Source organism: Aythya ferina, assembly GCF_964211825.1.
Source record: "Aythya ferina genome assembly, chromosome: 2".
NCBI lineage: Eukaryota > Metazoa > Chordata > Aves > Anseriformes > Anatidae > Aythya > Aythya ferina.
The window spans coordinates 85,515,998-85,530,269 of record NC_140297.1 but is presented as its reverse complement, the minus strand read 5'-3'; the positions used below and the strand labels follow the sequence as shown (position 1 = coordinate 85,530,269).

Here is a 14,272-nt window from a genome sequence, read left to right as displayed (position 1 = left end):
TTATGCGTGCCTTTGCTTTCACATCTCTGGTCTGGCCTAGTGAACAGCTTCCACTGCTTCCTGCCAACACTTTCTAACCAGAAGGATTGCTGTGACCAAGGGTTAAGGGTCCAGGCTCAATCCATCATCCTGCCCTTGCAACACAACACAAAGGTGCTGTAACTGGCCTTTCCTGCACCATGTAGGCTTTTGCTCAGGCTGCTCCTGAGCATGGCTATTCATGAGCCATACAGAGTGTGCAGTGGTGGAGGAGAGGGGGCAGAATGCCTCATGAGGTGCACAAGGAGATCAGGAAATGCAGACCATGAGTCCTACTGAGAGCCTTGGGATGCATGCACGGGGGCACTAGGGCCTGGGTTCACACTTCTTGTCCCACAGTCACCGCAGCCAGAGCCCACATAGCGCAGTGAGCTCCGTAATTGCCCAATTTATCTCTTCATTCCATCCCGGAGAGGAGTGAGGTACCAGGTCTTTCCCTCCCCTTTTGCAGCCACCTGATGCCTCTTTGGGGACGACACCAGATCCACCCCATACCTTGTGCCTACATGAGCTGAAGCGTTGCCCTTTACGCTATGGGCGCCTGGCCAGCCTTGCTGCTGTGAGCAGCAGAGCGTGCAGAGGGCCGGCATGTCTGCACGCAGCTCCCTTCCATTCAGCCTCTCCCAGCAGCTGCTGCGGGGGTGATGGGGCCAGCAGATCTTCTTTCAGACCCCCTGGGGGTAGGCTTCAACAGGTCTGTTTGTTCATTGATTTAAGAAATCCAGATGCAATTATGGGTAAGCCACTGAGAAAAGGAGCTGGGCACTTTGCTGTGCTCGCTGCTGTGCTCATTGTAATCCTGCCCACACCACCATCAAGTGCATGGTGCAGGCACACTGTGGATTTCATCACTAAGCTGTACACTGCACAGCTTTCTGGCAGCTGAGACCCCTTCCACAAATGTTTCAAGACTGTGACAAAGGAGACAGGCAAACAGTCCTGGTCATCGCCACTGGTCACTGCAAAACAGCATCTGCCACATCACCTTTGTCACCTCACCTTGATCCTCATCTGTATGATTGGCTCCTGCAACAAACAGCCTTGGTACTGATGGAATTGGACAGCTTGACTTGTTGCCCAAAGATGTCAGTGTTTCACCAGTTTAGGCTTGCTTTAATGTGTAATCAACTCTAATACCTGGCTCATCCTTTTTCCTCAAGCCAGTTTTGCACCTTGTGCCCAGCTCTGCAGAGACCACTGCCTGCAATACCGAGCAGGTCCAAAGCAAAGATACTGGGAGTCCTGCACATCTCTAAGTGCAACACTGAATGTCTTTGAAATGAAAAATGTTGCAGAATAGCAGAACAACTGATGGTGGACAGGGTCTCTGGAGATTGCCTAGTCCATCTTCCTGCTCAGAATAGGGTCGGCTAGAGCAGGTTGACCAGGACCTTGTCCAATCATGTTTTGAATGTCTCCAGAGATGGAGACACCACAATCTCTCTGTCTCAGTGCTTAACCACCCTCACTATAAATCCATTTTTTTCTCACGTTTAAACAAATTTTCCCATATTTCAATTTGTGTTTATTGCTTCTTGTCCCAGTACCCAATAAGACTCTGACCATGATTTTTTTGCACCCTCCCACTGGACATTTATAAGCATCAATAAATGTTCATAAACACAAAGGTGTCCTTCTATAAGAATGTTTTTTATTCCTATGTGCTTGTGCTGGAACACATTCCATCTACCTCTAAGATAATGCATCTTGTTTGAATACACCCACCCTATTAATTTATCCAGACCTCTTTGGAAGGCCTGTTTCTGTTGCTGTTTATCAGCCTATTCATGTTTCTGCCATCTGAAAGTTTTTGTCTCTGGTGGTTTTGTATATACCTTCAAGTCATTGATGGAAATATTGATCAGTTTTTATTCTGCTATTGATCCCTACAGAAACCAACCAAAATAATCAAACAGCATTCCCAACTGACAATCATTTCTTCTGTCCGTTGCAAGCTCTCAATTCACTTAATATATGCTTTATTGACTTTGCATAGTGAACCTTCTTACTCAATACAATGTACTATAATTTTATTTATATCAATAGGTCATGCCTCACAAAAAAAATATACCAGAAGACTATGAATTTACTTGATCAATCATGATTTCATCAAGCACAATTATCAAATAGAACACCGAGGGTCACATCGCACAAAGCCATATTCTTGTTCATTAATTCTCTATTAATAAGCACCTGTATTGGATTTTCTGTTGTTTTTCACTGGAAATAGTTAACCTATACTTGGCCTATAGATCCCTTGGTCTCAGTGCATCTCCTTTTTAAATACAGGAAATCCACTGGTACTTCTACACTCTTATGCTATTCCTACGGAAATCAAAGAGTAATTAGAGACAAATCTCTGTGGGCCAGAGTTGAGTATCATTTATTATGTTCTGGGATAATGAAAGACTCAGAAATGGAAGCAGACAGAAGAAAACTGTATCTTGAAAGTGAGCACTGTGCTGATTGATAATGTAGGGCTGGGAGTTGGAAGGAAGACACAAGGAATGAGTAACGTAGGGAGCAGGAAAAGGACAAAACAGTATGATGGTGATGTTGATGAGAGAGAAACGAAAAATGGGTTCATCAGGTAATGAGTGGTAGAAAAGGAATGTTAGTGTGGAAGCTAAGTAGGAGTAAAATTCCAGTGAGTGAGAAGAAGCTGGAAAAAGAGAGCCGGTGGTTGGGAATTACAGAAGAGCATGTGGAGAAAGGGACCTGAGGCGAAAGAAAAACTGAGATGGTAGAAAGTGTGGTGCTGGAACAATTCATTTTTTGGAATTTACAGAGTCACTGAGAATGGAAACTGAGCTGGGGATGTTTCTGGCAATGGCACTGTGCTGAGAGCTGGAAGAGATTACCAACTGTAATTGCCTGAGGACTGGAAAGATGTAGGAATGTAAGAAGAGCTTCTAATCCCTAATTCTTCCCTTGCTATCCTTTTCCAGGATTAAAATGTATGCCTAGAAGGATATTTGGAGATTAGGCAAGGAGTGTTGCTGGAGGGAGGGGAGGGATTACAGTAGTGATGAGAAATGGGATAAGGAAGGTCTTTTACAGTGTTATGCAGGCATCTAAAAGCACATAGAGGACATTGCTTTAGGTCCTGAAGGCAGTACAAGGGAAATGTGCTTGGTTGGAACTGGATAGTTTTGGAAATGGTTCCTTGGGACTGAAGGATTCAGGATAGGAAGAGGGAAGAAGTGGTAGTGGAGGCTGGTACAGAGAGGGGCTGGCTCTGTGAGGGGATTAGGAGTGGTCAGTCTGAGGGAGGATTAGGAGTGAGAGCAAGGCAACAGTGTAGGACTGCTAGGAGAATCACCAGGGGAATATAGCTGGGGTTAATAGGGATATTAATATGGATATTTAATATGGATAAAGTGGCCTGTGGTTACAGCTCTCTGTTAGCCTTTCATAGTGATGCCCATGCCAACCATCCTCACAGCACTGTCTTCTCAGCTGAATCATATATGTAGATGTTCACGGCAGTGAAGTCACCTTTCTAGTTGCACTTAGGCCACTTGAGAGAGAGAGGTGAGTTGTGCTTTATTGAGGATGATGGTGTTTGCAAAAGGCCATTTTCCTGAGTTAAAGGAGCTAGAGAGAAACTGAACTGACACTGGGACACCTGCTATTAACTGCCCATCATCCAGAAAAGCCCACCTCTCATCTGGTCTGCAATATAAGCAAATGTGAAGAAATGCGTGACCTGTGGCTCCCTGTGGCTCTGTCCCTTTGACGAGGGAGGCTTTCAGAAGGAAACTCCTACTGAGCAATCTATGTGGTTGGCATTAAGTATCATTTCAGGAAGAAAAGAAAGTATATGAAGAGAAGCCCAAGAAGTTGCGGTCACTGTAGACTAAACAGGACAAACTTCAGAGACAGTGAGGGGAGTGGGCAGCAAAGACATCCTTATGTTAGAGATAAGCCTTATGTCTAACTGCTGACAGGAAAATCCTCAAATGGTTTGTGCAAGAACCCATGATAGCTACCTGTATGCTAACAGCTGTGCAGAGGGAACATGAGTGGCAAAGATGAAGCCAAACCAGAGCTAGATATGTTTTAGAGCTCCAGAGGCAAGGCACTGATCAACATTGCCACAGTCCTCACACACACCTGGCTCCCCTCCACCCTTTTCCTGTGCTTATTTCCTCACAGCACCCTGTGAACACCCTGCCATATCCACTTGCTGCTACCAAGTTGAGGCTGAGGTCCCTCAGTTGCTCCTCCGAAACCCCACCTCAATGACTTCCACCACCTTCACAGCACCATTATGAGTCCCCAGCTACTGCCCACAGTGACATGCTGGGGGCTCCCAGCACCTCCATCCCACCTCTATGAAGCCACCCATTCAGGGACCCAGGCAGCATAGGGAGGCCCCTGCTTTGAGATGGCCAGAGGCTTTGTCATGCCCGTGCTCTCCCACAGTAAACAGCCCCCATTTTATTATGATAGAAGATGAGCCACATACAGACACACAAGGATAAATAAATATCTTACTCTATTTCAAGGACAAGACAGGCACTGCAGCCTCTAGAAACCACCCCTGAGAGGAAGAAAGTGGGTGCTTCACACAAAGATCACCACTTGCAAGAGAAAGGAGATATTTTCAAGCCCCAAGGAAGTACAAGGAGGTGGCACTGAGCAGTGGTGGTGAGGACCATGGCTCCATGGTGGCACGGACAGTGCTGTGGAGAAGTTTCTCTTGGGGTTACCATGGTCTCTCAGCTGCTCTGCTGGAGGCCCACCTTGATGCCTCCAACCCTGAAGCTCCTTGCAAGATGAGACTTGCCTTCCGTCCCCCATGGAGAGCAGTCTTTAGGGCTTCACAGCAGCCCCCTCACTGCACCCGTCCTCCAGCCGCCAGGGGCAATCGACATAGCGCAGAGCCCCGCCAACAGGGCCACGCTTGGCAGGATCTAGGGCCAGCAGGCTCCGCAACATGAGGGCAGCCTCTGCTGTCAGGCGTTTCCAGTGGCGAGGCAGGTTCTCCTCCAAGCCCGTCTCCTGCCAGAGCATGAAGTCCTCAAAGAAAGGGTCATCAGGCAGGCTTTGCTCCCAGGGGAAGTAGCCAGTCAGCAGGCAGAACAGCAGCACGCCAAAAGCCCAGGCATCCAAGCTGGTGTCGATGGGCACCCCTTGGGTATCAGCGGTGTTGCTCAGCTCGGGGGCAGTGTAGGGGATTACCCCAGCCACCAGCTTGAGCTTGGTACCCTTGGGCCGTGTGAGCCCGAAGTCAGTCAGTTTGATGCGCCGGCACTCCGGATCAAAGAGCAGCACGTTCTCCGGCTTGACGTCACGGTACACGAGGCCCCGGCTGTGGATGAACTCCAGCGCACTCACAAGCTGCTTGGCACACTGCTTGGCAGCCGGTTCAGGGATCCCATCCTGCATGGGGAGAGAGATAGGCAATAATGTGCCCTCATGGCATTTTGGCAGCCCTACTAAGGTGGTGGGCTCTCATCTTTACTCTGCATTAGGGAGTCTTTGAGTTTCTGGTCTTGTAAGCTTGAATCTTGTTCAAAGCTATAGACCCCAGAGGTGGGAGACCCATATGCCATTGACTCCTCTCTCCCTCTGACCCATCCAGTCTGCACAGAGGCCAAACACTATAGTCCCAATCCCCACACCTTTGTAGCAGCACTCACCCGGGGTTTGATGATAGAGATGAGGTCTTTGTGCAGCGCTGGTTCATAGAGGAAACCATAGTACTGGCTGGATTCAATTGCAATTCCAAACATGCTAATGATAGCAGGGTGGGTGGCAAGGGAGAGTGCCACGCAGTACTCATAGAGGAAGGTGTGCAGCTTGGTACTGGCTTTGGGCAGCAATTTGAGAGCCATCGGAGTCCCTAGGAATGGGAAGAATGGGTTAGACCCTGCTGAAAGTCACTCACACCAAGACCAGACAGAGAGAGCACGGGGCAGCCATGGCTGTGGAAACTCACAGCCACAGGGAGGTCTCTGGCCCAAAGTTTTGTATGGAGGTATGTCATACTGATACCAGATATGAAAACAGACACTGCTACTTGTGTGAGTTTTGAGCTAGTCAGTGAGTGCCATGGGAACACTGAGTAGAGGAGGGGAAATTCAAGCTACACAGACTCATCAGTCTGACCTGAGACTGCTGGAGAAGGCACCATCGGGGTCCTGAGAGCACATATATGCCTTAATGACCTTGACCAGCTCTACCTTGGACATCCATCCCCATCCCTGTCCATGGTCCCAGAGGCCCCATTTAAGCTCAAGCCCAAGGCTTCAATCCTTGTCTACACTGTGCTGTAGGATTGCTGGTTCCAGCTATATGATATCCATGCCTGTGCATGTCCATGAATGCTGTTGATCTTGACTGGTGGATTGACATCCCAGCTTGACTTTGGACCTACCTCATCACCTCAATCTTGCCTGTTGCTCTGGGCTGCCCTCCTGTCTTGACCTACTCCCTGGTTGGGGTCAATGGGATGGTCCCTGGCTGGAAGGCCCCTGCCCTGCTGGTTCCTCTGAGCACCCCCTGCCACTCCTGGCACTCAGCCCCAGGGAGCCACTAGCCTACACGGTGTCCTGGCAAGTGGAAAGGAGACGAAGCACAACAGCTCATAGGGTGCAGTCAGTTCCTTACCTCTCTGCCTGTGGGTCACTAGCACCACATGGCCATACTTGCCCCTGCCCAGCTCCCGAATAACCTCATAGTGCTCAGCCACCTCGGTGCGCACCAGGCTCTGAGCCGTGATCTCCAGGAGCTCATCTAGCACGGTTGGTGCTGCCGTCACTGTTGCTGGTGCAGCTGAGCTCTCGGCCATTGCTGAACGCTGCAGAAACACCACAGCCTAGGTCAGGAACAGCACACCATGCACAGAGCAAAAACAGATCAGACATGCCACAAACCATGCCATGGCCAGGGATGCATTGGAGCATCATCTGTGCTGGGGTTGAGTCTGTGCTTTTATACAGTGTACTTCTTGGCAAAGCCCCTCTTTATATCCAAGGTCCTTGTCCCTGAAGGGAAGCTTTTCTTGTTTAGCCCCCTAATCCTTCCTGGCCTCCAGCTAGGTGTTCATCTCTCCCTAATTATAGGCCCTGGAACCCCTCCTTTCAAAGACCCAGATGTGTCTATGTCTGTATTAAAGCTTAGCCTTCCAGGCCTCTTCTTAATCTACGTTCAATGGTGTTCAGCAACAAGCAAAACATGAACAGTGTCCCAGACTGCGACACGTGACCCAGCTGTATTGCCCTTCTTAGCCTACCACAGAGAGGCCATGTCTCCAGAGAAACCTGTCCCTAGCACTTACTGAAGGAAGTCTTTAAGGTAGCAGCATGGACATACTCACCCTTAGGCAGAGGCACAGCTAGTGCATGACAAAAGGGGGATTACCAGTCAGAGTATGGTGTGCACTAAGCAGGCCAAAGGGAGCTCAGTACCTCCTATGCTGCCCTTTCTGACCCAAAGTCACCCATCTGCGTGGCCAAGAAACTTAGGCAGGAAGGAAGGGGAGGTTTAGGTTAGATGTTAGGAAGAACTTCTTTACTGAAAGGGTTGTTAGGCATTGGAACAGGCTGCCCAGGGAAGTGGTGGAGTCACCATCCCTGGAAGTCTTCAAAAGAGGTTTAGATGTAGAGCTTAAGGATATGGTTTAGTGGGGACTGCTAGCGTTAGGTCAGAGGTTGGACTCGATGATCTTGAGGTCTCTTCCAACCTAGAAATTCTGTGATTCTGTGTGATTCTGTCAGTGGCATTTTGTGCTAGACCCAGCTGCTTCAGACCCATTTCAGAGAAATTCTTTTTTTGGTCTTCCTAGCCTAATACAAAGCAGCATTTCAAAGCATCTGTGACAGGACTCTTTCCCTCTGCTTCTTCTGCTATCCCCCTGTGCTATGAACACAGATGCTCAGTCTTCCTGGGCCTGGATGACAGAACCACAGAAACGCAGGACGGCTGAGGACAGAAGAGACCTCTGGGGAGCACCAAGAGCAACCTCCTGCTCAGGGCAGGTTGATCAGGACTGTGTCCAGGTGGGTTTTGAATATCTCCAAGGATGGAGACACCACTACTTGTTCCAGTGTTCAATCACCTTTATGGTTAAAAAGATTTTCCTTAGGCTTAAATAGAAATTCAATTTGTGCCCACTGCCACTTGTCCTGTCACTTAATACCACTGAGAAGACTCTGGCTGCATCTTTTTTACGCCCTCCCATCAGGTATTTATACATTATATACATTGATATGGTAATTCCTTCAAGGCTAAACAGTCCCAGTTCTCTGTGGGTCTCTTCATATGATGGTCTGGTTCCTTAATCACTTTTGTGGCCCTTAACAGACTCTCTTCAGTATGTCCACATCACTTGTTTGCTGGGGAGCCCAGAACTGGACCTAGCACTGCTGATGTGGCCTCACCAGTGCTGTGCAAAGGGGAAGGATCACCTCTCTTGAGCTGTTGACATCACTTTGCCTAATGTAGCCCAGGGTGCAACTCAAGAGCCTGAGGGCTGTAGCATTCTTGGGCCTCTTGGTGTACAGTAAGACAGAGCTGTGGTGTAAAATTAGTGCTCACTTCAGCAATTACGAACTCAAAATCTCTTCCCATGTAACATTCTGACTGACATGATGCCGTTACGGGAGGGAACAGGACCTCAGGTTGCTATAAGGCAGATGGCATCCTGGGAATATGAGTGGGAGCAGAAAGAAAGAAGCCATTTCCCTTAGGTTTTACATTGCTCTACCTGATATTATTGCAATTCCTTCACCTTACGGCCCCCACTGCTGCTAAAGCTGGTCATTCTGTACAATGCAGTAATGTCACAAAAGAATTATTCAAATCTAGGAAAACTGCAAATATGCTGGATTTTTATAGGAGCGTAGGGCTGCTTGTGGGAGAGCTCTCCTTCTTTTCTCTTCCCTTCTTGTCTAGATTGTATTGCTAAACTTATCCAGTTCAGAAGTACCAAGTAACTGGCCCTGGTTTTCTGAAAAGGCATTGGCTTGGTGTGAGAGCCAGCAGCAGCCAAAGTTAGCACAGTCCATAGGGAATTCAGCATTGAACAAATGTGTGCTTGGGAGCAGACAAATGAAGGGTGGGGAGATACAGTGAAAGTCAGTCTGGAAAGTATTTTAGAGAATTTGCTTTGATGTCCTCCTGTTTACTGTTCAAACACAACAGCCTGCAAAACTGCACACAGCAAGGGCACTGCAGAACCTATGTATGGGTCTGCTTTGACACTGACATTTGCAAACTGCTGTTGTGGTATTTAGGCATTAAACAGAATATCTGAAACAGCCTTTTAAAGAGTCCTATCTAGGAATATGGAGAACAACTTGAACTGTAATAGACCTTTGAAAAACAGACCTCCCCATGATATTAGATAGGCTAAAGTCATGCTAACTAGGGAACAAAAGGAAAGATGTCAGCTTGCCTTGTGCCAGATATGTTAGATTTATATTTGTAACAAAATATAAAAAGAAGACCTGTAAGACAGTAATTCTCCTATATCAAATTCATGGTCTTATACAACTTCTTGTCAGCAAATGGCTCACGATGTTCTCAGATAACTTAATTTCTCCAACTTGACTTAGATAAAATTTCTTTCCTTGTAGGCTGGCCACCTGTTAGTGCCATCTAACCCAAAGGCTGGAATCTTATCATTGCATCCACCTAATGAATCATTCAATGGAGATATAATTTTCAAGCACCTATATATTCACTAATCTGCTTTTATTAGTATTGAATTATTTAATATATGATTAATCTATTCTATATATTACATGATTCATTAATTGTCTCCTATTTACTGTGTGAAAACTTGCTTTTGTGAGTGGGAAGATATTCTTCTCTGTATATTGGTTCTCACTCCAGCTCAGCTGGAGCCAACTTGTTTCAGTCCATTAACTTTTGCAAGAAAAATAACCAAAAATCTCTTGTGTCTTTCCCTCTCACTTTTCAGATGAACTGCAATATAAATGGCAAGGATCCTTACCTTACATGGTTCACTGGCATGGAATTGAAGATTGTCCAGGTACAGAGAAGAGAATCAAAGTGAAATAGACATCTTGGAAAAATAGATCAGCCAGAGAATATGTGTAGAGTGTCTTGAGAGACAATGACAATCCTGTCTATCTGACCAGGACTCCATACAAAGGAAGCCTAAGCTGCAGCCACTCCAGAACAGTTTGCAGGATTTGGCCCTTGCTGTCCCTGAGCACTGATATGAAGTTAACATTTAGCTAGAAAGTTAAGTGAGGGCTACATTTGGGCTACCACTGAGCAGAGTGTGTCTGTGTGTCTAGGCAACCTTTGTTACCTTCTGGAGTGCCATTTGCCCTTTGCAGAGTGACCAGCATTGGGAAGGACGCCTTCAGGGCCCTGGCCAAGATGCACTCACCTTTGTTTGGCTGTGCTGTATTGAAGGCAGTAGGCAGGGTCCTTTTCAAAACTGTTCTTTCCTCCACTATCCTTCCCTGCTTGAGATCCTGATTCCAAGCTGTCAGTGTGTGAGAAATCCTAAGTCCACAAAGAGTGTGTAATTCCAGCAGAAAGAAATTCACACCCTTTCCACCATCAGGAGATGCTACCCAAACTCCTGAGGAGCTGAGGAGGAGCTAGCCTATGGAGATACAGTGTCTAAGTCTAGGTAATGTTACTCTGCTTCTTCAGCCAAAATGATTACTATATTTTGCCCAGAAAAGCACTTCATACATGTCAAGAGCCAAAGTAATCTCACTATAACAGAAACAGCACTGTGATCACAGAGTCACAGAATTGTTTAGGCTGGAAGGGACCTCTTGAAATCATCTAGTCCAATTCCCTTGCTCAAGCAGGGGCATCTGGGGCAAGTTTTCTATGAAGGTGTCCCTTTGTATTTGATCACCCTCACAGCAAAACAAGACAAAACAAAAACCACAAACACCACAGCCATTTTAGTTTGTTTAGATTGAATTCCTTGTGTTTTAATTTGTGCACACTGTCTCTTGTCCTATAAATGGGCTCTAATGAGAAGGGTCTGGATCCATCTTCATCACTGCCTCCCATAAGGTATTTATGCCCATTAATAAGATCCCCTCTGAGACATCTCTATTCCACACTGAAGAGCCTCAGCTTTCTCAGCATCTCCTCATATCACAGATGCTCCATTAAAAACATCTTTGAGCATACAGCATATAGGGACTATTTTTTAGTCTGACCTTCTATGGAGTATTAACCCAAACCAAATAACCAACAACAGCATTTGGGGCACCTCTTACCAAAAATCATGCAGGCTTGATACAAAGATAAACTGTGGTCAGCTATAAAAGCCAGTGTTAGTTTTATGTATTTATGTGATATCCCAATATCAGTTTACCTCCCTGCTGCTGTTCATCTAGAGAAAAGACTTTTCTAGTGCTCTATAAGTTTCTTCTGACTGTTGCAGGGTTTATAGGCATCATGGTCAGAGGTATGACTAGAGCCTATAAAGACATATTTAATCTACTTAGATTGAGTAAAATTAGCAGGGTGCAGCCTGATACTCAGCATCTGTATTTAACCAACACCTTGCTTGGTCTTTCCAAACCATCTCGCACACTGCGCTTCTGTAATATCCACATCAGCTAGTTTAAAAAGAGGTAGGATGTTTCCAGAAATTGTAGTCACATTTTGAGTTTTTAATAAACATCTTCATGCTGTCAGATCAAGATACCTGTAAGTCTTCTTATTGGTTTAACATCTTCCAATAACCTTCTGTCTAATTCTCAAACCAAGACCTTCTGTCCAACATATCTCTTTCAGAGTGCTGCCTGCCTTGTTTCTACCTCAATACTTTTCCACTGCCCTTAATGCAGCACATTTTACTTGAATAGACTTAGCATATCCAGTAATTCAGATCACTCAGGGACTCTGTTGTTATCAAAACACCATATTTCTGTTTCAAGGCTGTGTAAGGACCTGACCTGCAGGGATTTTTTCATGAACAACTAAATCTTTGGTGGAGGTTCTGAACCATTCTCAGCCTCATATTTGTTTATACAGCACCTACTGGAAACATCCCATCCAGTGAACATTCTCTAAAAAAAATCTGTACAAATACATTCTGGCATTAATCAAAATCAGTAAATCACATAGTTTGTAATGGATTTAAGAACAAGCAAACTTGAAAGACTCAGTATAGTGGAAATTGTCATGTTTTAGTGATGTCCTCATGCTACACGATTAATTTCATTAAATCCCAGCTCTGTTCTAGGACATTTACCTTTATCAATGATCTAGAAGAAAGCACTGAAGTCATGAGAAAATGCTTGCACATGACACAAAAATGGGACCAGGTAATCAATACATTGCTTGACAAAACTAGTACATGCAAACACACATATAAAAAATCATTATAAATGAACAGAAAAGACAGAAGTTTAGTCCGGCATTGGGGGAAGAAAAAAGTTAAATGTCATGGTAATCAGAATGATCTAAATTCTTCCTGCATTTCTGTAAATAGAATGGGTGCTGTGTAAACCCAGAAATATAGATCTGGTATACCCTTACTTCCTTTGTAGGCCTTAATGTGTTGGAAGATGTAGAATTGTATTAGAAATCGACAGCAGTGATACAGATACACATCTCAATGACACAGACACAAGTCCAAGAGAATAATGTATGAGAGTTACTAATGCTGAAGATTCAACCTTTGCATTCACTCTGATAAGGAGAACATCCACAAACAATCAGATGCACGAAACATCAGCCACAAGAGACAAACGAGAATTTTACAGATGTTAAATTGAAAAATAAGCTTCACTCTAAACCAAAAAAGAACAAAACAAGCAAACAAACAAAACCACCACCAACAGCAAAACAGATACAGCCATTCAGCCTTACTCGTATTAGTTACAATAGAAGGTAGCTAGATTTCTATTAGTTACAATAAAAGAAGATACCTGTTGTGAGACAATATGCCTCTTGCACTGAACTTTAGTTTCTGGAGAGTTTTCTACACACAGATGCCTTGAGACAGCGTGAAACTTAATCTCTGAAAATCAGCTGAGTTAGGAAAGCTGTATTTCTACAGAGCTGGCCACCTGCTAATGACTTCTGCACTGGAACTGAGAATATTGTGCACCAATGGCCTTTGTGTTTTCATTAGAAATGCATTCCTTTGGTTTGCTCTGCCTTGCATTATTATTTATCCACTTTTTATGGTGTGCTTTTTGTTTCTTTTTTTTTTTTTTAATATCTTTGGAATGTCAGAAATCTACTAATGTGAAAGCCTGGTTTCTCTAGGGTAAATTTCCTCAACCATTTTGGAAGGCAAGCTGATGTCTGAGGATCAACAGAGTTAGCTATCGGATGCTTGCTATCTTTTTAATGGAACTGGTGAGACCACAGTTCAGCAGACTAGCACTGGTGTGCACAGTTTGACTGAAAAAAAGACCGGAGAAGAACCACGAAAAGAACCATGATTATGCTAAAAGAGCTGACAGGAAATTTCCAGGGCAGCAGTCTTTTTTTTTCACTTATTATATAGATAGTGAGAAAGTGACTCGATGATTTTATGATCTGCACATACCTTCATAGGTACTAGAAATTTGTTGAAGAGGCTCTCCCACTAAGTCATTATAACAAATCCTGAAAGCTGAAATGAGGCAATTTCAGACCTCAGATGTGATGCAAATTTTATGAAGAAGGATATTTACCCCTAAGAAGCTCATCAAATGGTATAGAAGAATATTCCTCCATCTTTGGAGCTTTTAACCCAAGAATGTGAATTTTTTTTCCCTATAAGGTACACTCTAGCGCAGACCATGTTTAGTACAGGCAAGAGACCAGAGCATATTAGCACAGTGTCTGTTTCTGGCCTTTTTACTGATAGATTTACGAGCTGCTTTCTATAACAGGTCCGCAAGTTAGTGCTTAATCTCACCGAGGAGAACAGCCTGGCTATCTCCTCCTCAGCACCGCGCAGTGCTCTTCTCAGGCAGAAACACCCACCAGGCTCCCCACGGACAGCCCCATGAGTGTCTCCCAGGAAGCAGTAAACCAGAGCCATGGTCAAAAATCAGCAGCCATCTCTCTGGGAGCAAGCCACATCATGCTCTCCTCCCAGCCAACACGCCGGTACCGCTGCAGTGTCCCACCAGGCACAACCACTGAGCGATCCCCCATACGTAGAGCAGTGTTTTGGGGCAGAGACACCCAAGGAGCTCACCACCACCAAGACCATGCTGGGCACCAAACATGGGGAATTGGGGCACTCCACATTGTGCCGGCACACGAAGCC

At 45.4% G+C, this 14,272-nt stretch overlaps 1 protein-coding gene across 2 annotated transcripts; it reads right to left on the bottom strand.

The window, feature by feature from the left end:
- Window positions 1–3,418: 3,418 nt before the first annotated feature.
- LOC311433058 (serine/threonine-protein kinase SBK2-like) lies at window positions 3,419–13,046 on the bottom strand. 2 transcript variants are annotated; one of them, XM_084511799.1, is made up of 4 exons: window positions 12,933–13,046; window positions 6,658–6,847; window positions 5,688–5,890; window positions 3,419–5,427 (listed from the first exon to the last, which is right to left on the bottom strand). In XM_084511799.1, exons 2-4 carry the CDS (start codon window positions 6,836–6,838, stop codon window positions 4,858–4,860), a joined length of 954 nt encoding a protein of 317 aa, XP_084367925.1. In that variant the 5' UTR covers window positions 6,839–6,847; window positions 12,933–13,046; the 3' UTR covers window positions 3,419–4,857. The 2 variants fall into 2 exon arrangements, with proteins under 2 accessions (XP_084367925.1, XP_084367924.1); XM_084511798.1 differs by lacking the exon at window positions 12,933–13,046 and adding an exon at window positions 12,254–12,284.
- Between the last annotated feature and the right edge of the window lie 1,226 nt (window positions 13,047–14,272).